Source organism: Onychostoma macrolepis, chromosome 06, assembly GCF_012432095.1.
Source record: "Onychostoma macrolepis isolate SWU-2019 chromosome 06, ASM1243209v1, whole genome shotgun sequence".
NCBI lineage: Eukaryota > Metazoa > Chordata > Actinopteri > Cypriniformes > Cyprinidae > Onychostoma > Onychostoma macrolepis.
In genome coordinates, this window is record NC_081160.1 from 25737229 (window position 1) to 25761192 (window position 23964).

Sequence of the window (23964 nt, forward strand, 5' to 3'; positions counted from 1 at the left end):
CGAGTGGTCACTGAAGTGTGGACACTCTCCACCCACAACCCCTTAACAGACTTAGACATAAACAGATAGACACATATCTGCAGTACCCTTTGTGCTTTTAAATTGGTTTGAAGAAACTCCCAACTTACTGCGGTTGCAGACTGAAACTTCTTGTTAGTAAAAATGTACTGAAAATACAAAAAGCTCACCACAATATTTTGAAAGCTCATCAAATATAAAACAATAATTTATTATTTCTCTCATTTTACAAGACATCAAATTGCATTTCTAGCTAATGATTTGTTAAACTGTATTATCTTGCTGTAATACAATGGAGACCTATACAAAAGGCTTTTTGTCTACAACAGACATTAATATCAACAATAATACAAACAGATTTAGATTTCAATAAATGGCTGTGCTTTGATGCATGTCTAATGTAACCGTAGCTGTGTGAAATATGAACTTTAGGAAAAACAGCACCTTTTCTTTAAAGTCTGTAAAGCACAGTTATTTTTGTTGTAAAACCCTGTCTGAAAAGTATATAACATCTGTGTGATGACCATTAAGCTAAATATCTGTTACTTTAATAAGCAATATGTATGCATAAAAAGTACAATACTGCTGACTGTTAGTAGAAAATAAAAATGCTGATGGTTGTGATGCTTGATGGTCTTTGTATTGTTTTCCAAAACCTTTTAAAGAGGCCGAATGGTCATGAATCAGTTACTTAATAGAATATTCAAAACCACAAGCGCAACATAGAAATGAACAGAGCAAATAAGAAAACACCTTCTCATCACTTGTATAAATCCATTCTATTCAATCTTTGAGACTCTCATTGTACCTTCTCTTGGCAAGTGGCAAAGTTCCTTCAGACAAGGCATTCATATTTCCTATTTACAAATGTTGCCGCATTGAACGAGGCAGGATTGTCTACCCCAATCGGTAGTGTCCTATATACAGAACATTACAGAGCCTACACCGTGGTCACTGACAGTAGGGAGTTGTACACTCGTGTCCCATCGGGGGACTTTGTACCATGGGTCAACAGTTCCTGGATAGTCATCCAGTTGTCAAAGATTTTCTTGTTCCGCTTCTTCATCATCTTTTTGTTACTCAGTTCAATGATATTGACCTCCTTCTTGTCTTCAGTGCTGCCCACTTGCTCCTTCAGACAGTCTATACGGCTCTGCTTCATAAATTCCCTGCGCTGACGCTGTTCTTTGGCACGGACGGCGTGTTGCTTGCGCTCCTCTTTGCTCCAGTAGCGCCCCATCTTCATCTCGCTGATGGCATCATCGTCTGTAGTCATCCCACTGCGCTCCTCTCGGATCCGTAGGGCTCGCTCTTTCAGGAGTTTGTCCCGGACAGGCCTCTTGGTAATGTAACGCGTACCGTCGCTGCGGATCTTCACTTTCCATTCCATCTTGGGTCCTAAGTCAGCAGAAGCGACGGGGTCCCGGCACATGCTGACTAGGCTCATTTGGCTTTGGGCGTACTCCACCGACTTTTGCTGGATCAGTTGCATATAGCTCTGGTAGTGCTGGGCGTGGGCCGGGATGTGGGCATGCTTGTAGGGCGACTGGGGCTGGGCATGGCGACCAGCTTTGCGTTCTCGGACTTCAGGCTGGGTTCCAGCCTCGGACTCTTTTGACAAGGTTGGACGACCTCTGTTGGGGCTGCAAGCCTCCTGGACGGGAGACAGCAGAGGTTTGAGAATTCTGCTGGCGCCCGAGGTACCACTACTCGCCCCTGCTTCTGCCTGATTTTCATTTCCACGTCGCAAGGAGTTGTCTGGGGAGAGCTCTAGCGTGAGCGGTGTGCTACGACAACTTTCACCTGTGTTGTATGCGCTGGAGCTGTCCTTGTCTGACTTTTCTGGGAGTTCACTGATGTCCGCTAGTTCGTGGCGTCTTGCATCCACACTTGTGTTGTAGTTGCGGAATCCGCTGTTGTGGAGCATCCAGGACTGTTCACGGCACTGCTCACGCAACTGCTGCATGCGGTGTGCTCGGACTATGCTCAGGCACTCGAGCTCAATGCTGCGGAGCTCCTCATTCAGAAGCTCCAGCTCTTTGTCGACGCCCTCCTCGCCAACGCTGCCCTGTCCGCCACCTACGCCTCCACTTGGCCAGAACAAGCTCTGCTCTGGGGTACCACTGCTGCCTGCGCTCCGCATCTGGCACTTGAGCTCCAAAAGCTCACGAAACCGCTCGCATTCGTCAGCAGGAAAGTCACCCAAGAAATCCGCGTCCGCATAATCTGCAGAAATGAAGGACTCGCTGCTGAAGGGGAGGTCACCACTGCCTAGGGTGTCCTGACTGTAGGCGAGCCTGCGCCGGCTGCCTAGTGTGGTGGAGGCGCTTGTCTGGTCATCTGCAAGATTTTCCTGCTCAGAACTCTCATCGTTGCGAGTGCTGTCGTCTGTGCGGCCCACTCCACTGTCCTTCTCATGGTGGTGGGAGAGCAGCGTAGCAGTGTCTGTTGTACCTCCATCCTCCTCGTGCTTTTTCTAGAACAAAATAAGTCAGGGAATGTAAAAAAAAATCATATCCAACTGACTTACAAAAGAGGAACAATAGCAATTCGTCAAGGAGTCAACAATATTCTTAATATACATTGTCAGGTTTATTTGACAACTAGATTAGGAGGCAAACCACTCAAAAGCTCACATGTCTACAGTGTGCATTGGTTTAAGGGTGTGGGGGTGGATATTTGTACAGGCTTTCCCAAAGTTTCTTAGAGCCAGTACACACAGAGACGTGTTTAGCTGTATATGTAAAAATGTTGTATCGCATCAGCTTTTCATCCAGATGGATCTGCCATTTTGGGAGCCTGAAACCCCTATATTTTGAAACCGAGTCCCGGAGTGGATAAATCTGAAAACGACACCCTTGCGTTTTCGTGTGTACAGCCAATCCGTATATTTTTTAAAACGATGATGTCATCACCCCACGTCTCCACCCTAGTCAGACACCGCTACATCACTTAACAGCAACAACAATGGCGGACTACATGCTTGTGTTCGGGGTGCAGAAGCTACTGAGCCTATTAGTTTTACTAAAGCAAAAGTTGTCGTCTTGTTGTTGTGTTGGGTTTGTATACAGTGCGTAAGGTTTATGCACATGCTCCAAGTCTTCTTCTCTGTTTTTAGTATATCTCTGTGGCAGAATTATATCACCACATACTGGTATACTACATCGTTTTGAGTCGGTTTCAGTGGTTTCGTGTGTACGCAGGTATTTCTTGAGACGACGCCATGTTTACATGATTTGTTTTTAGAACGAGGAAAAAAAAGATCAGATAGGGAAAGCTCTGGCTTCGTGTGGATGAGCCCATAGAGGATGTTTTGGTTACACTTTATTTCGATAGTCCACTTTAGACATTCTACTAACTATGAGTAACTTCGTAACTACGTCAACTACATGTCAACTAATTCTCATTAATTTGCAACTACATGTCTACTAACTCTCAGTAGGGTAGGTTTAGGGTTAGTAGAATAAGTTGACATATACTTGCAAAGTTTCTTATAGTAAGTATGTTGTATGTTGTGGACCCATCAAAATAAAGTGTTAGACGATATTAAGCAGACAGTCTACTAACACTCTAATGACTGCTAGTTGACATGTAGTTGCAAAGTTACTTACTGTTAGTAGAATGTCTAAAGTGGACTATCTAAATAAAGTGTTACCGATGTTTTTGAAAACTAGATGGCAACGTTTCTAGCTTTGGCATAATGAATAAGTAAGCAATTATTCAATTCCGTCTAGGACGAATCTGAACACATTAGCATTTATATGACAAATTCAGAGCAGCCATATGAGATCTGACCACCTCCAAATTGGTTCAGTTAGATGCCAAGAAGCATTGGACCATGTTTACAAATGAACATTGCACAGTCCACTTCAAATCTGATAACCTAAAATGGATGTTAATACCAGATGCAAACGGGACCTCAACAAGTCATGCTTTCTTTTAAACTAGAGTCCCAACCTTGACTGCTTTACCTCCTGCTCAGTGATGGACACAGAATTTATGATTGATGTGTAGGATGTCAAACCATGACAGGCTGAGTTATGACTGACTGATATGCCTCCTGACCGACTCCACGAGTGACTTTCTGATGGATTTGCTGTACCTGCTGGAGCATGCTTGCTGTGAACTGCATAGCCTGATGGTGTTGTTGCTCTAACATATCCATGTGGAGGTCATCCAGGTAGTCGTTTCTGTCATCATCCATCCAGCCTTCATCCAGCTAAAACAACCAGAGAAAAAAGGAGAAAAGCTATCAGCTGTCCTTCAAAGCAGGTGAACAGCATGAATGGTGTGATTGTGGCTTGGGTCTCACACCTGTATCTCTGGTCGAGCCAATAGCAGGCACACATTTGGGTGTTCTTCACTGGTTAAAAGAGCCACTGCTTCCTCACGGTTCTGAATCTCAATGCCATTGATCTGAGATGTGGAATAGAGATTTGTTTAGAAAAATGCCTAAATGTGACAGAATAAGACAAATGACATCAAAGATATGCAGCAAACCTGGATGATTCGATCTCCCTCTCGAATTCGTCCATCTTTTGCAGCAATGCTGTTTGGATCAATCTGCACAATGAGGAAAATTGGTTACCAACAATACACACAATGAATCTAAATGGCTTGTAATTTATAACTGAAACCGCAAATGTTTTAAAGAACATACCTCGGACAATAGCATGCACAAAAATGGCTACTTTTATAATACAACTCACCTCACTGACATAGATCCCAGTCTCATCTTCATCATCGGTCCTGTAGCACACAGTTAACCCCAGTTTATCCTGGATATTAGTTCTGTATAAATCCACTTCCTGAAAGAAGAGTGTGATATTTTAATGCACAGCACTGACTAAGTCATTTGTAAGTCGACTTGCTGAACAGTGCAAACACAGCAGCTTAATCATAACAATGTACACAATCTGTTGTCTTGATCTACATGTTTGAATAATTCGCCCAGATTAAAGAGTGCTGCAACAGAGCTACGTGCTGCCACAAACATGCACATGAGTCGAGTCTCATTCAGTCTTGTCAACACCTGTAATCTACAAGATACATATGGAGATCACAGCTCTCACGGCGCTGGTATTACAGCAGCCATGAATGAAGCTGTTACTGAGCAATCAAACAACCTACTGCAAAAACCTGGCATAATCTAAAACAACCAACAAATGCTCTGCCATCAATCTTAGTCAATGTAAACAGGCGAATCTAGGATTAGGATCTGTTTAAACAGTAATATTGTAAAACAATTACAGTTTAAAAATAACTGTTTTCTATTTTAATCTATGTTTACAATTTTTAAAATATAATTTATTCCTGTGATGGCAAATCTGAATTTTCAGCAATCTTAAGTCTTCAGTATGACTTCAGAAATCATTATTTTATGCTGATTTGGTGCTCAAGTAACATTTCTTATATTTAGTTGAAGACAGTTGTGCTGGATAATATTTTTTTGTAAAACTGTGATACTTTTTTAGTTTAATCAGCATAAATTCAAGGCAGTACAACAAATACTACATGATTAAATAATATATTTTTGCCATTTTTTCTCATGACCGTATTGAGATTTGAGATGATGTTTTGTATTGAGGTAAAGAGAATTGGTGGAAATGTGCTTAATTGTGACAAAAATTATGTCCAAATGTATAACATCTAAATGACCCTAAACATAAACATCAACTGTTTTTACATATAACTGAAAAATACTATTGCTTATTATTTCCTTTCATGTTGGGGTGAAATATAATGGTAACATGCTTGGCAGTTTTCATGAGATTGAACCAAGCAGTAATTGTTCATAATAAATGTCTCAGACCTTGATCCTTTCTTTGAGTGTGAATTTACTTATGACCATATTGAGGAAGTATTTGATAAGCTGGTTAGTTCCTTACATAATGCGATTACGACATGTCTGCCAACACTGCACTACGGTAAGAAAACACTGCATATTAATGCATTTCTACCTTACAGCATCTAAAACTCTTTCCTTTGTCCTTGAAGTGCAAAGGAGAGCATTAATCAAGGTAAACAAGGCAGGAGGGTGGTGGAGTTGTTGGGCATTCAGATTGGCCCCATCCTGGTCATTGATCTCTGTCTGCAGGGCCCCCACTGTGACACCTGGAGGCCCTCAGGGGCCAATGAGAGGTCGTTGAGAGTGCTGCGTGCAGAGCATCTGCCGCTATATGTCTCTGAACTTCATCTCTTTATGGACTCGTTGGTGACCCCTCATGACTCACTGCCTACCACTATCATTACAGCGCAATCTGTCTACGCTTATTGTACACTCAGATCCATCACGCCAGTTGTTAGTCTAATTCCAACCTATCCAATTATCTCTTTTCACCAATATAAGTCAATGACAAAAGTAAATAATGATATCCCCATCTCGCATCTGTTCTAGGAAACAGGGCTAAAAAGGCTACTTGATATCAGTACAGCTGACTGCTTCAGAGCCTGTGTGAGGTTATGGATGGTGTGGTTGGTCAATTCACCAATAGATAAGTGGAGACAGTTTGCATCAGGCCTGGCGTCAGCATGTCTTAATTCACGTTTCAGGGATGACAGAAGACACAGTAAAGAGACAGAATCTGTGTGGCATTACCTCATATTCCAGCTCTTCTCTTTCCATCTCATGCTGCATGCCCTCTAGGAAATCATTGGGGTCGAAGTATTCATGAGCAGGAGAGTGTCTAGAAAACATAAAAACAAAAGCATATTATATCATAAAGAACAAGAACAAGAACTGTGCTTGACAAATGACCCCCGTATTCAAGCTTTAGAGGACTGATTAATTAATACATTCTATGAAATGCTACCAGTTTGGATGAACTGCCAATTTTACCACATCTTACATGCTTCATGCGTCTAAGAGATTTTACTCTTATAATCACTAAAATATGTGCTTTTCTTATTGATGACAGAATAATTGTAGGATAAACGACAGCAATATTTAATAAAAAATATTTTAAATTACTATTATTACCATTATTATTATTATTATTATTAAATTGAAAATCTTCAGATAAAAATAAAATTATATATAATGAAATAGCAATTTCAGAGCTGCAACTATCAATTTGCTAAATTTATATGACTCCCATTTTTATAAATATGTGTGACCATTTTTTATTTTTGAACAGAGCAAGTCATAATATATTTAATAACTCTTTTACAAAGAATAAGACTTAAGGTAAAAACAAGCAACTGCAGGAATTAGATATTAGAAAACTTCATTTTAGTGTGATTTGAAAATAATTAAATTCTTCTCTCTTGGCTACTAAGTTCCTGTCAGTAACGTGTGAAAGACAAACCCTGAGGACACATGAAGTGAGATGTGAGAGGACAGATATTGTGCGAGGGGAAAATGCAAATCCAAATAAATGAAAGCAACTTAATTTCATCTTGTGCCTTGGGCCAAAACATTGTTAGTTTTACAAGTATATTAAAGTTTAGATAGTCTGGCAGAGCAACTTTTGAAATATGAGCAATGGCACGTAATTGCTAGAATGTGTTTTACTCTCTACTATCTGCACTGGTTAGGTGTCAATCATAACTGTGATATGCATTGTGATCGGTCCAGGGAGCAACCACTCACCCCTCTGGCAGCAGGTACTGCTCAAGCACATCCACAGGCGGGGAGGACGTAGGCAGCTTGCTGAGGGCCATGATATGCTGGAAGGTTATGTCCGTCTGGGTGCTGATGTCCACTACCTGTGCTTCCCCACTTGGGCCCATAGGTTTGGGCCTGGGAGCCCGACGTAGCACCTGGACCATAATGGGCTCTTTAGCCATACGGAAAGCCTCCACAGCCTGGTCATGCGTCGCCTTTGACAAGTCCTTTCCATTGACCTGTTGAAACACACAAACATAACAACACTAACGTTAAAAATGGTATTAGCATTAATGCATGAGGAGTTTTGCATACAACTGAGCAGACAAAAACTACTCCACTGTAAACTGTAAAGCTGAACCAAGATGACAAATCCATTGAAATTGAAAACCAAGGGAGCAACGCATTAAAAACAACCATTACAACAGAACAAAGCATCTGTAGCGCCTCTTGCTGCTTTCAGGGGTCAAAGCTAGACTCAGCAAAACAACAACATAAATTAGAAAGCGCTCCCTTGCTAATTAATCAGGGTCATTAAACAAACTGAACCGGGAAACGTATTTAGCTAAGTAATTTGAAGACGAGGGCCTCCCTGGAAGACGATGTGGGCGCTGTACGTGAGGAAATGAATGTGAGCTTCAGGGCCGAAGCATGACACACCAATCAAGAGCAGTGCTCTGCTGATGAGAGCTTTAGTGCAGAGAACCAAGGCCAGATGAGGTCTGAGCTGCATGCATAAAGGAAAAAAAAGAAAAAGAAAAAGATTAAAAAAACAAAAACAAATTGCGTTTATAAAATTAGAATTGTCGCTACCCTTACAAAAAACAAATATGGAGGTAACAATGATGGTAATAAATAAATAAATAGATGCACTGTAACACTATAACTGAAAACAAATAACTTAAAAATTAAATTAAATGAACATGTCCAAAAAGCACAATATTGTCTAACAATGTCCAAATAATTTTTATTGTTGGTGTGTAAAAGTATTTGTAAAAAAGAAATATTCACTACAAAGGTTCTGGTTAGGCTGATGTCAAGCTAAAGCCAACAGCTAACACACTTTCATTAGGATGCAAAAGCATGACAGTTTCTGTTAGCGTGTCTGCTAACAGGGTGTTTGACCTTGAGTGAACCATCTCTCTTATCTCAGAGCTTATAGAGCTTTTCCCCATGTGCTCGTCTCAACAAACAAAGCATTCCCCATTTGTTCATTTTTGATTTCTAGACGAGAGACAGCTTTGATAGGATCTGTGCTTGAGGCATTCACATCAACTTATGCAAACCTGCTCGTGTACACACACACACACACACACACACACACACACACACACACACACACACGCTTACAGTAGTAAGGGTGTGATGAAATTCATGGAAAAAAACACAAGAAATTGGGTGATGCAACGCTTGAGAACACACAAACGCCTTATTAGTGCACACAAAGTGAATACATCCAAATGCGTGCACACATATTTTTACATACAAAATACTGAAAATAATAGTTTAGCAACTCATTTTCTGAGCAGCACTGATGATTTTCTTCAGTTGTATGCCATTTTTTTTTTGTGTCAAACATTTCCACACCTTTATAACAGAATCGAACCACTCACACAGCTTTTAGAAATGTATCCACTTAAATCCTCTGAGCATTCTATATTTTCTTTATAAATAAATAAATCACTTGTGAGAAATATTTATAAAGAGTCTAATTCACAAGCTGCTGGATCCCATTCTCGGGTTTCCAAACAGGCAGGATCAGAGCACTTCAGCTTTGAAGAGAGAATATGTTAACTAATAACCAAGAGGATTAAAACTAATCCTAGCCTGTGGGATAATTGGAACATCCAATATAAATCCAAATTCTGTAACTTTCAAACCCGAAACAAAGATTCACCATCTCTAATAATGGAACACTGTGGAAGCCTTTTAGAGAATGTTTGCCAAATTGATGTTCAATTGCAGTTTAATGGTACAGTAATGGTATAAGATGGTAAAACCATGGTGCATTCATTTTATAGGTAGTATGGTCTTGAATATTTATATATCATCTTATTTATGTGATGATAATATGACACTACCATGATTAATTCATTTTAGTACCAATGTATATTTCAAAGTACCAGAGTATTACCATCGGAAATCAAGGTACGTGTCCAAAACAACATGGTAGCAGTACTGTTACATGCCCATGGTACTTCAATAATATCATCATGGTATTACCATTTTACATGTGCAAAAAAACATGACCTTACAAAAACAATACTGTGTGACAGCGTCAAGGTTTTTACATGGTACTCAACAGTCCTTGTATAGAGGGTAGGGTGATATTAAATAAATAAATCTGTATATAATTTAAAACTGAACAAAAGTTAATTGCTTAAATCATGATATTTACACTGCACTCAAATGTCCTTCAGATAAGCATGGCATTACCATGGCAAGTGTCCAAAACCATGGTACTCTGGAGGTACTGTTTATAAAATCACAGTATAACAACAATATACTGTATGTATAAAAAACATGAAATACCAATGTACTATTTTTGCCATTACTGTAGATAACAGTTCTTTTTCTTTTCTTTATTTTTACCTTTACTTCCTTGAATTAAATTCTGTGTGGATTTTTAATTTCTGTCAGCTAGGTCAATAACACAATCATCCCTTTTTGTGTGTCTGTCTGGTTCTCAGTAGGACTTAAGTGCATAGGAATCCCTCTCCTCCTCGTAGCCCATGACCCCGAGACAAAGCCTCAACCCTGGAAACGTTCTGCCTCACTGCCTCTCCAGCAAGGAGGAGGGGGGGGGAAGCGAGACCCCCATTCACACAGCTCACCTCTGACACATCTCTCTGAAAAGTACACACAGCAGAACGGTGCAAACTGAGCCTCTTCACCCTCTGTTTAACACAGAGCCGCTGGAATGGCCATTCACAGCTGACACATGTCGTTCCATTAGACGTCTACTGACTGAGTCAATGAACAGAAACAATATTCATACACACAATATGAAATATCAATTCTAATATAGAAACCTCACACTGAAGGTCGTCACATTTACCATTGTTTGGCGAAATCCTGTCATTTCAATAGGAATCCACTCCATGCGAGAATTATCAGTAGCATTCATTTGAATTAATAGAGTATATATATATATATATATATATATATATATACAGAGTATATACACTCAGTAATGTTTTGTGTATTTATATATATATATATATATATATTTATATATATTTATATTTATATTTATATTTATATTTATATATATATATATATATATATATATATATATATATATATATATATATATATATATATTTATATATATATATTTGTATAATATATGCTAATTTAAAACAACTATTTTCTGTTTTATTTTAAAATGCAATTTATTCATGTGACAAAGCTGAATTTTCAGCAGCCTTTACTCCAGTCTTCAGTGTTACATGATCCTTCAGAAATCATTCTAATATGCTGATTTGGTGCAATAATGTTTGTTTATTATTTTGTGAAAACCGTGACACATGAACACATAGCCTTGCTCTAAATCTAGATCTTGGTTTATGGCCTTTAACAAGTCTGCCATCTATTTCCAATGTAGTTAATGTGATATTCACCTCAATCACAAGTTAGCATGCTATCTTGACCATTATAGATAATTTCAAGAACTTCGTGGCTCTGAAGGCCTTAAAGCCATTACTCCAACTCGTTTGTATCAGAATTATCAGAAGTCAAGGCAAAATCTGCCTGTTAATTCTTTCTTATGTGAGATGGATTGGACCTTTTTCACACCACTAGTCGATATCATTAAACTCAATAAAAAGTCAGAATTGGGAGACACAGCAAAAGAAATATCAGAAGCTTGATTTTCTCCGACTTTTCCTTTATATATTGTCTTCAGTTAGGCACATATTTCATACTCCAAACATTTTGAGTTTAAGAAGAAAAACATAAAAAAAAAAACAAGCATCTTTCAAACTTGACAGATGAAGTTTAAGCTTAAGGCTTTATTCCCAGAATCCCTCCAAAAAAAATTCTCGCTATGTGTGAGTCCCGACTAGAGACTTAATTCCTCTTTTCTTCCAAACATAACAGTCCTGAAGAAAAAAATGGGTGCAATTTGGCAGGGATGGATATGGTCTTTCGATGTGTATGTATGTGTGTTATTTCATTCAGAAGCAGGAAACCTCCTTACAGTTCTGGCTGACTTGAAACACAGCAACCTTTATACACTGCGGCATGCCGTCTCAGTGTGGATTAAGCAGCAAACAGAGGGAAACTAATGCCTCTGATAAGCATGGACGCCTGCTAAAAGACGCCGCTGTTTACTTGCTCTTAATCCTGTTTAAGCATGAGACCTTCTGTTATCCACAGAGGATCAATAGTGGGAGGCTAAATCACTTCCTTCAAGCTTCCTCTGTCCTTGCTTTCCTCCTATTAATGAGTTGTCCGTCACTTTCTGTTTGAGGAAAGTACAGTTTCCCACACTCTACCTCATTTTTTTTTTACCTTACTACTAGCAGCTTTTGAGGTTATAACCAGGCCCAAACAAGTACAGCGCTCACAGAACTCTGTAGAGTTGCACAGAATTCGAGCCATATTTTGGTTACTTTAACTTTAATATGCTTGTAGAAGTATTCAAATTCCCTCTAAAATTAGTGGGAAAAAAAATCTGCAGATTCCATCTGGGCCAGATCCTAAGCTAGTCTGGTAAACATGAGGTGAATTCCTAAGGAAAAATACAGTAAAAAGTATAAAAGTGTTTAGTTTTTAGCATCTAGAGTATGTGAGAATGAAATGTAGTGAGAACTTCAGATTCATCTGTCTCTGTGGCATCTGCATGGATCACATTTCAAGTGAATTATTTTTAAAGAGGACACCTGTTAATACTCAGTTACTGCCTCTAAAAATCACTTTTACAGTTGTTTCGTTTTTTCATAACTCGTAAGTTTGCGCTTTTTTAAGATTAAACAGCGTTAAAAACTGTCCATGTAAGAAACATGTAACCAAATATTTCCATTGGTGAGGAAAATTTAATAATAAATTAAAATATAAAAATTTGTCCCACCCAGTGTCTACGGAGTTTACAACCAAGGATTAAAGTATTTTATTCTATTTGCATAAAATGAAACTGTTACACCTTTTTACAGTACGTTGTAGTGGTAAAAAGAAATGGCAACTAACATTTTTTATTAAGTGATGTAAAAAAATCTAAAAATAAATAAATAAATAAATTAATTAAATTAAAAATATGGTCTGGCCATACATCCATTGTTTTTCCCTGCCTACAGCATCACTACGACCCTATAAATAGGCATAAGGAATAAAATGGATGGTTAAAATAACAATAATAAAATTAATATAATGAAGGCAAATGAGATGCATCAAACACACTCATTGTTCTAGTCACATGTTCCAGGCCTATTAGTTACTAAACATATATTTGACAAATGATGACATACCATATAAAAATCCATCTGGGCAACGATTGGAAATCCTGACAATGCTGTCATCATACACTTGCACAAAAAAAAAAACCTTTAGCACCCATGAATGTTTAAAGCAGTTCTTTAAGACACAACAGCTCAGTATTTTTAAAGTGAGCTGCACAGCAAGCGGTATTTAACAACTATAAGAGCGTTCATTCTGAATACAAATGAGATATCACAGGCCCATCATCAGCATTCAAAATCAGCCAACTGCTCCAGTCTAGAGAGTTGAAACTTCTCTGTTAGCATGTTTAATTCATGACTCCGCATGGACACCAGGGAAGCATGTCACCATTCACCAACATGCATACACTCGATACTTTAAGCTGTACAATTGTGTCTTATCACATTCTAAAGAATAACAAGTCTCTGGAGTGGAAAAGTCTCTGATGGAAATGCTAATAATGGTTTGGCTTCTCAGAAATGGGTCTATTAATATAAATGATTCATAATTAAGTCATAGCTTTGGTTAGAATGAATAAAGGCTGGCATGCTTTGCTTTTACTATTTCCTTATACGTAATTAAGAAACATCAAAAACAGTTGACCCCTATCATTAGACAGAACAAATGGCAGACGTTATATCACGAGTGAAAAACAAAGACAGTTGGGACACTTAATCTGGTCTTATTTCATTTTAATTGTGGAGAATCTGATGCATCTGTGCAAATAAAGCCGTCCATAAAAACGCGCAGGCACACCTGCGTTTGTCTATCACATCTGCGCCAGACTTATGAAGGCTAATGACAAAACAATGCAATCTATTCATATTCTCCACTGAGAATATGAACATGGATATTTCTATACAGACATGGATATTTTTTGCTGCAAATGGACACTATGCTTCTTCATGCTCAATATGTTTTGTTTATACCTTAACATGTTTAGTCGAACTGGGTCTATAAGCAACTTAAACAGTTATGTCTTTACTTTGCTACGGTAAATCAATATTGCGTCTACAACATTGTCAATGACATGTCAATATTGACATGTGTCTGCATTTCTTCTGCCCATTTGTCTCATTCCATCTGTATAATGTCACTTTGTGTATGGCTTTGTCATGTTCTGTGCTTTGTCTACCCATCAGTGGCGGTGGAGGAGAGTGTGGCAGACTGGAGGGTAGCGATCTCTCCCGAATGGCTGCTGGCCACCTGCTACAGCGTGAAGCAGCTGTGGAGGCGCTGTGGGGAGGACCTGTCCCTGATTAAGCTAACTAGACTGCGCTTAGTCGATTTCCCAACAGTAACGCGCAAACCGTTTGCTTTTTGCTTCCCATCGCTGTAAAGACTAATTAGGGGAAGAGGGAGGTAGCGAGAAGGATTGTGAGTGTAGAAGCAGTTCGGAAAAGGCGAAGCAACTCAACGACACAGAAATATAAAAAATATTTGCAGTAAATCTGAAAATATCTTATTGATTGATCGATATGGAGAACAAAAAAATAAATAAATAAATTGTATTATATTTTAAATGTATTATGGAATAATAATAATAATAATAATAATAAGAAGAAGACTGCATCATATATTTAATATATATTATATAATTTATTTATTTTGTTAGTTATTAATTAATTCATTAATTAATTAATGTTATGTAGTATTGTGATACCAAATTTGTTTATCATTAAGATCAAACAATATAAATAAAAAAAACAACTGATCAATATTATAGATATTTAAAAGCCTTTTAAAAATATTTAATTATAATAATTAGATTAATATTATTATTGCTAAATATATTCACATAATATTTAAAATGTACAATATAAATTAATATTTATTTATTTATATTATTTAAGCTCAGTAACAATAAGAGATTTCGCATAACTACATCACTATATAACTATCTATCTGTCTGTCTAGGCTAAATAACTGTCATACTGGGAAAAAAAACAAAACAAATGCATTAAGCTCACACTCATCCAGCACAAACCTATCTGAGTCTGTGCTTCAACAGCCTGACTGTTTTGATACTCTAATTAAAATGAAGGTCTTACATGAGGTGCAGACAGGCGCCATGACCATTACAGGCCACTTCTAGTGAGATTAGGAGCCACGAAGCTGTCAAACAGTCTCCACCAGTCGGCCAACATGGGCCCATCAGGGACAAAAGAGACTAGATCTCCACATGGTGCATACCTTTCCTGCTTTGAAGCACAGAGTTCAGCACAGTTAGAGAGAGATCAAGTTTACTCTGGGATGGCGAGGCATGTTCGCTGCGTCCTCTCTCCGTTCTAATTATCTTAACTAAAGGGGAAAATGACCTTCTCTCGACCTGTAGCTTTACAGGGACTAATTCTTTTTTCCTGTGAGCGGTTTTGTTAAATGGGGCTGCTACACTGAAATCAATAGGCCAACTGAACCGCTATTTTAAACAGAGGATTTTGGCAAATGTTGCCAGAATGCAATACAAAAGCACAGTGGAAGCTAAGCAGCTCTTCCACGATGAATGCTTGGCACTAAAAAAATTAAAATGAATAACAACCATTCAAACGATTGGGGTTGGTCAGATTTTTTAAATGTTTTTTTTGCATTTTATGCTGACCAAGACTGCCTTTACTTGTTCAAAAGTAATAATATTCTACTATTACAGTACTAATATTCTGATTTGGTGTCAACATGAAACAGTCTTATGATCAATGTTTCGTCTTCCTGCATAATATTTTTGTGGAAACTGTGATACTTTTTCTTTTTTTTTTCAAGATTCTTTGATGTCTAGAAAGTTAAAAAAAAAACATTTATTTGAATTAGAACATTATAAACGTCTTCGCTGTCACTTTTGATCAATTTATTGTGTCCTTGCTGAATAAAAGGTTTAATTCCCTTCCAAAAAAAGCCAGAACATCATAAAATACTCAATCACAGGTTCCTCCAATCCATGGAGAAACATAAAATAATACAGCAACCACTGTCACCTGAGTCACAAATAAATGACTCTGATGAAATTATTATTTTGAATGAATTCACCTGATTCACATATGTGTGACCCTGGACCACAAAACCAGTCTTAAGTATCAATTTTTTGAAATTGAGATTTATACATCATCTGAAAGCTGAATAAATAAGCTTTCCATTGATGTATTTGGCTGAGATACAACTATTTGAAAATCTGGAATCTGAGGGTGCAAAAAAATCCAAATATTGAGAAAAATCACCTTTAAAGTTGTCCAAATGAAGTTCTTAGCAATGCATATTACTGATCAAAAACAATGTTTTGATATATTTACAGTAGTAAATTTACAAAATATCTTCATGGAACATCTTTAATTAATAGCCTAATGATTTTTGGCATAAAAGAAAGATCTATAATTTTGACCCATACAGTGTATTTTTGGTTATTGCTACAAATATACCCCAGCGACTTTAGAGTGGTTTTGTGGTCCAGGGTCACATATCCACATGTGCTGTGAAAAGTCACATGTAGCCACATGTAGATAAAAACATGAAGATACTGTATTAACCATATCAATTACGGTGGTCCTATGATATCAAAAGTCGAATAGCATGATTAAATGCACTAATTTCATATTCTACTTATTATAAGCATTGTGTCCTGCAGCACATGGGCCTGTGAAAACATTTCTTTGTGCCCATGAATCTCTCTAGGTGAGTTCATGTGAGGAGGCATCTCTGTATCAGTTAGCCTCTGGGGAGCTCTAAAATAGAGAGAGAGAGGGACAGGAAGAGAAAGAGAGAGGGGGTAGAAGTAGTGCCAGACACCCTAATGAAGAGGATCTGTGCTAGGGACAGGCCCGGTCGGAAGCCTGATCCCCTGTATATGCCATCCAATGAACAGTACGCATTCTGACAGACCTCCAGATCTTTCCAACAACGCATCAATTTCAGTTGTAAATCCCCAAGATCAATATCAATCGATTGCAATAACGCAATTCCATATTGCAATCTACAACACACGTGTGTTTACGCACATGCTTTAAAGAGGTCAGCGGAGTCCAGCTGAACACATGGGTAAGCGGGCGCCTGGGAAAGGATGAGTCAACAGATCACTTTCACACTTCAAACAAGTCTTTCACTCTATTCATTAAAGCCCTGCGACATCCTGCCGCCACTCACAGGCCTTAATTGTGAGTGACCCCGACGCCAGCCAAAAGCACTCTGAACATTACCCCACGAAACAACAACCCCCTCTGCCGCATACTTCTCCAGGCACCTACTGTCTGTGTGAGCCGGACCGATCGGACATCACAAAGACTCCATTATCTGTCCGTGGTATCTAAACCTGTGCTATACATGAACAAAATACTTTTCCATCATGACTGATGATTTTATAATACTATCTACTAACACACAGACATAATATATCATATAATAATAATAATAATAATAATAATAATAATAATAATATACAATACAATAACATACAGAATATATACATGATACAATTTAATGATGTCAATCTGTTGCTGCACTTTCTGAATAATTTTTATGTATTGCCTTGACTTTTCCAGTTGTTTAAAAATATATATTGGAAACCGCAAAAATCATAAATGGTAATCACACTCTAAAAGAGTAATTTTTAACCCAAGTAATTGTTAGAATTAAGTACAAATTATATATAAAGTTGTAATTTAGACTGTAATACAACTTTGTATAACTACAACATCATAAACAATAACAGCATTAATAAATATTTAATATTTATTTTTATTAATTTTAAGTATATTAATTTTAAGTATTAAGTTTCATTTGTATAAACAGTTCGTAAAAACTGAACAAAATTAGTTTTGCATAACAGTTATCAAATATTTAAACATAAGGAATGAAGTGTTAGGAATGAAAAACACATTCTGGTGTTTTCAGCAGGGATGCCTTTTCTCTTCTGAAAGTGCTCTTTTTGAAACTTGTTTTATTGGTAAAGTCAACTGCTCATGTCTAATTTTGGCAATGTCACATCGTCTCATTCAGCACAGATGAATGGTGTCTCTCTATGATGTATTACATTACACAAAAATGGTACAAACAGCTGCATCATCTGCAATCCCCAAAGAAAACAGCAATTTCAAAGCTTCTCGAATGAAATGAATATCACGCGAGGTGTGATGAATGCCATTCGATGTTAAACATGGATGAGTTTCTTTGTCTGCCAAATCTCTTCTTAGGCATGCAATGACCCAGCTTCAAATAACTGGCAAAATAAGCACGCTGTTAGAGAAACCAGCAAGGTTCCCTTTACTAACAGCCTGCCAATCAAAAGTAATTGACAGCAGCATGACAGATGCTGTTGGACTGAGGAGTGGGTTGGATAAAGAGCTCATATGATGGGCCAATATGTCTTTGTCTCTTTTCTTGTTTCATTCAGTATTTTTTTTCCCAACAGGGAGTGATTTGAAAAGGCTGACGCTTCCTTTGAAACCCAACATCGGCTGTTGGGTTGTTAACAAACAGAGACCATTTACAGTTGTAGCGCACACACAAATACACAGATATATAGAAGGGAGAAAAAGCTTTTAGTCCCGTTTCACAGTCTGTGCGATCAAAGCGGAGTGTTTCACAATAGCGACTGCACTGCCATCAACAGCTAATGCAGAGAAACAGCCTCTATGGAATATAGTGAAAGGAGCAGACGAAGTGGCCACTCATTAGGTTTACTGAAAGCACCCTCCACACACCATACAACATGAAGTATGCATCCCTTAGTAGGTGAGGAAGTGCTAACAATGTAGTCGCACAATCTTTCCAGATGCATTCATGCAAGGAAATAGTGATTCCTTTTATCAGGAATTGAATAAATTAGCATCTTTTAGTTTGTGTAAACTTTTCAAATCAACAAAAAGCCCCCACACTGGAACAATTAACGGATAATTTATGTTAACAACTGTCGATATCTGTGATAATGAGTTTACATGAACATTTGCATAAATATACATACAAGCATCATCTTGAAGCATGTTTCTGGTTATGTTCTCAGAGGCCCCCTACTGGCTTTCATCTACAGCCTCCCAGCGATACTGTGTCAGACATCCTAAAGCCGTAAGCATCAGGATCACAAAACCCACAGGAAATTAAATCAGAGCTGACAACAATGTCTGACAAAAGAGCTGACGATACACACTGCTCACAAGGACATGGTTCTTATAGTACATGCTGCATGACATGGCATAAGTTCAGAAATATCTGATGGCTAGATCCAAAAATGCCTGTTAAACAAACAGAGAAATACTATTATAAAATACTAATGTATATATATATATATATATATATATATATATATATAAATGCATAAATACAACATATATATACACAAACATGTAGACAGATTCATTTTCAAAGGTATAAAAAAAAGGTACTTCAACCACATTTCTTTTTTACAATGTTGCATGTATTAAAACTCCAAATGCATTATTTATGAATATCAAAATAGGATTTTCCCTCTCAATAATTCACTTTCTACAAATCACCAGTCTAGCTTCAGAATGTATTACATCAAATATATTAACAACAAACTAAATATCTAGCCATGCCAAATTCATGGTTAGCTATAAACACACAAAATGACAATCAGCCTCAGAATGGAAAAGTTAGCTGTTCTAATGAAAGAAGAGGGACTGAGATCTGTCCACACATCAACCCTGTAAAATCAACGTTCTTAAACTGTCAAACTCAATATAAGATATCCCAACTTCAAGACTACAGACCAGAGTATTTGAGACCACAATGGCACAACATCACTCTCCAAAATTAGCATTCTGTCTGAAATTTTCATAAATATGATACACAACAGCATTACAATGGATCAAGCAACAATTCTGAACACTACTACGACTAAGAATTTGTATAGATAACTGCAAATTATATACATATATACATACATATATGTATATATACACATACATACACATTTATATATATATATATATATATACACACACACACATATATATATACACACACACACACATACATACATATATATATATATATATATATATACATATATATATATATATATATACATATATATATATATATATATATATACACACACACACATACATATACACGCACACACACACACACACACAACTTCCTGTAAGAAAATTAAAAAAAAAGAGATCAGTTACCTGGCATACTTCATACAGTAGTTTGTATTGCTCTTGAGGCTTCTGTAGAGTACAAACTCTGCACCCCATCATGGACAGATCACACCATCTAGTCTTACTCTTGGAGGAGAGCAGGAACTCAGTGTGCTCCCTCCCTCTGTCTGTCTCTCTCTCGCTCCTTCACATGTGGCTGCCCTCTTCACCATACACCTTGTCTTTTCTCTTCCTCCTCCTTCTTCAGTGTTTCTCACTTTCTTTCTTCTGAAAGCTTCACACAAGCTCTGCAGCATGAACTATCATTCAGTACGAGTTTGTGCATGAAGGTCTGAGGCAGTCCCCCTCTCTGGATCTGTCTGCTTACACCGGCAACCCTCTACTACTTATGCACACCCACTTATGCATATTAAGCACAGCCTCATTGCATATTCATTAGGGGGCTGTCCTACAGTGCTGCTGTGTGTACATGGTGACTTGGGTGGATTTCAGTCTGCTGAGAATGAATTCATTACTCGTTCCACCTGATGTGTAAACAAAAGCATTATACCAACAGCAGTGACTGCTGAATGGGGTCTGATAATTATGCAAATTGCAATAATTTGTGACAAGTCATTCAAATAATTGTTAATGCAACAAAAGATGTTTTCTTTTCTCCACTAATATTGAAGGATAATTGAATTTTAAAGAATTCTAAAAACAATAACATTCAGTTTCGTCTTTATTTCGCTGACCTTTGGTATCTAGCATGTAAAATAACAAAAGAATAATCAGGGCAATCCTTGGGGCTGTTTCTCCACTAATAAGTGGGCTGACGGCCAAGCAAACAAATCTACAGACCGAACATTTATTTTTTCGCCTCATGGACCAGGCCGAGGTGACTGATGCAAAACGACACTGTGCTCTTGGTTCCCCACTAATGCGTGAGTTGCCCTTTACGGCACCATAGCTGACAATAGGGCAGTGCAGACCTGGCATCGGCCATGTCCACCACTGTGGTGCCACTCAGCCAACCAAACATAAGTGCCAATTAGAAGGATGTCGAACCATGCTGGGGCAGTGTTTCTTATTCACGCAAGGGGAATCATGATATAATTTCATAAACTAATGGGGCATTTTGCAAATTGCTGTACAACAGGTTGCTAGTAGGTGCTCTTACTCAACCACTGTAATGAATCACTTGCATTAAGTGAAACAACTAGAATTTATCAATACTTTTACCTCAGAAATTAATGACTTCTATTATTTTTCTACTATGTTCCTGGGCCTTGAACGTGGTAGATCCCTTGCCGTCTATGCAGGGTCAGAAAGCTCTCGGATTTCATCAAAAATATCTTAATTTAATGAACAAAGGTCTCACGGGATTGGAACAACATGAGGGTGAGTAATTAATGACAGAATTTTAATTTTTGAGTGAGTATCATTGGCCAATGTATCATGCATCTCTAGTGGTAATATACCACACCGTACATGTCAACTACACAAAAGGAGATGATATCAATGAGTATTTCAAATGCCCGTCTGAAAATATAGAGTATGTTATTTCTTTGTGTCATAACAGCTGAATGTCTGTCCACATTCCATACACGTCTCTGTATTTTCATAAATGCATTTTGCACTCCAAAGATATCAGAGGAATGTGAATGGCTTGTCTTGTTGTATATTCAGGGTTATCAGATGAGAAAATATTATTTCAGACGTGTGTTTAAGCTGCCTCTGCCCTGCATGAGTTATCATCTCATTGACCGGGAATGTGCCATCAGGGAGCAGCACAGGAAGGTAGTTGGCATGGACCATCCTTTCCTACCAGCCTCTGTGAGAAAGGCTATGATGAGAACTGAAGTGTATTTGAATGCATGTTTATGTTTAATCTGGTGGCAGAGGAAGGATTTCCTCTGCCCAGATGTTTCCATATGATATATAACTGTCCCAGTTTCCTGCCGTTTCCCAGTCTGGCTCTATAGGATCACTCCTCTTCCAATGTTCACATCATTCCTGGACAGTCCTGATGTCCTCTATGTAAGCATAATCCCTTCCTGGCATCTCTGCTTTTGAAATGATTGACAGCCCTGAGTGTTTGAGATCAACTGATGTTATCAAAGCTCCTGGAGAAAACAAAGGACTGCAAGAGGCATCATGACGAGGAGATGATGAGGGTATGGTTTATTTGAAGACATGGTATCATAATCTGGACATCTTTCATTCTTTTCATCATCTTCGGTCCCTAGAGGTATTGTATTATTTGGCCTTGATAGGAGAGTGTATGAGTGTATGGATTAGCCTCTGACCTGCTTAAGGCTGAAATGATCGAAGAGATTTACAGACTCTCGACTGATCTCACCTCCAGCCAGAAGATTACAATACAGGCACGAATCTCATGCATTTAAACTTCACAAACACTTGCACACACAAACAGAATAACAATGATAATAAGAAGAATGACAATTATTTATTTAATTCATTTTTTAATATCCTCTTCAATTACCCAAATAAAAATATTTGCTTTCACTTTTCCTTAATCCCCCTTTTTTATATCTGAAACTGTGTATTACGAGCACCCCTGTGCTTATTTGCTCTTTATGATGAATTGCATGCTGTATGTCTCAATTGTAAGTCGCTTTGGATAAAAGGCTCTGCTAAAATGAATGAATGTAAATGTTATTTTTAATTTTTGTATAAGTTTGATATTAAAAAAAAAATTACATATGTAATATATATATATATATATATAATAATAAAGGTAAATAGGTTAAACATGAAATATTTAGGTTAATATTTTAATATTTTACATTGTTAAATTACTTTACACATGTACTAATTTTACTACTTTATTCTCAGTGTGCTACATTAAGATGCAAATTTCAACAAATTCAGAATTTAATAGCTTTAATGCCAACAAAACTTCTTTATTAATCATTATTCTAATCTGCAGACCACACAACTATGTACAAATTAATATGCTGTAAACATATTTGTCGTGGTAATTATTGGCTGCTGTGCCAACAGTGTATCTCGCCTCCTTTCCTGGGGAACTAATTTTTTCTACTGATCTTTAAATTCTGGAAAAATAAAAAAAAGAAAGAAAAAAAGAAAGAAAAGTAAAGAAAAAGAAAAAGATGAAAGAAAAAGATAAAAAAAAAATGGCCATTAGTGAAAGTAGGACTCCTGTTGCCTGAGCCAAACAAAAGAAGCAGCCCAAGTCACAGATAATGATGTTTCTTGGGGTGTCACGAGCCACATGGGAGGTGGAGGAAGGGCCAGAGAGGAGGTGAGCTGATGTGGGGGGGCTCATCCCCACTTTAATTAAGACAACACCGGCAGTGGGAGAGCACTGTCCTCCTGCTCAGGGTCTAAGCTCTGATGCAGACATTCATATTCATTGCCTGCTCCTCCAGATGTCTCACTGTGGCCCCATTGGACCGGTTTAACAGTTGTCTCTGTTGATGTTTTAACAGCCACAACAGGGGGCCGAGGAGATCTCAGTCGCATGAATTCTTTGTTAAAAACAACACTTTGAATCCAACCCTAAGGAGGTACTTGCATTAATTTCAGACTGAATTTCATGTTGTTGATACACACACAGTATATGTATATATATATACAGTGAGGAAGATAAGTATTTGAACACCCTGCTATTTTGCAAGTTCTCCCACTTAGAAATCATGGAGGGGTCTGAAATTGTCATCGTAGGTGCATGTCCACTGTGAGAGACATAATCTAAAAAAAAATCCAGAAATCACAATGTATGATTTTTAACTATTTATTTGTATGATACAGCTGCAAATAAGTATT

The 23964-nt window shown here is 37.7% G+C and overlaps 1 protein-coding gene across 4 annotated transcripts in view; it reads right to left on the minus strand.

Moving 5' to 3' along the window:
- Window positions 1-205: 205 nt before the first annotated feature.
- The window catches only part of pdzrn3b (PDZ domain containing RING finger 3b), a 90533-nt gene continuing 66774 nt past the window's right edge, over window positions 206-23964 (minus strand). For all 4 annotated transcript variants that reach the window (XM_058778389.1, XM_058778391.1, XM_058778390.1 and 1 more), the window contains 7 exons: window positions 7610-7863; window positions 6617-6704; window positions 4728-4826; window positions 4519-4581; window positions 4333-4434; window positions 4121-4237; window positions 206-2494 (listed from right to left, as the gene is read on the minus strand). In XM_058778389.1, the coding sequence (XP_058634372.1) occupies window positions 959-2494; window positions 4121-4237; window positions 4333-4434; window positions 4519-4581; window positions 4728-4826; window positions 6617-6704; window positions 7610-7863 (2259 nt within the window). In that variant the 3' untranslated portion in view covers window positions 206-958. The remainder of the gene's footprint in view (window positions 2495-4120; window positions 4238-4332; window positions 4435-4518; window positions 4582-4727; window positions 4827-6616; window positions 6705-7609; window positions 7864-23964) is intronic.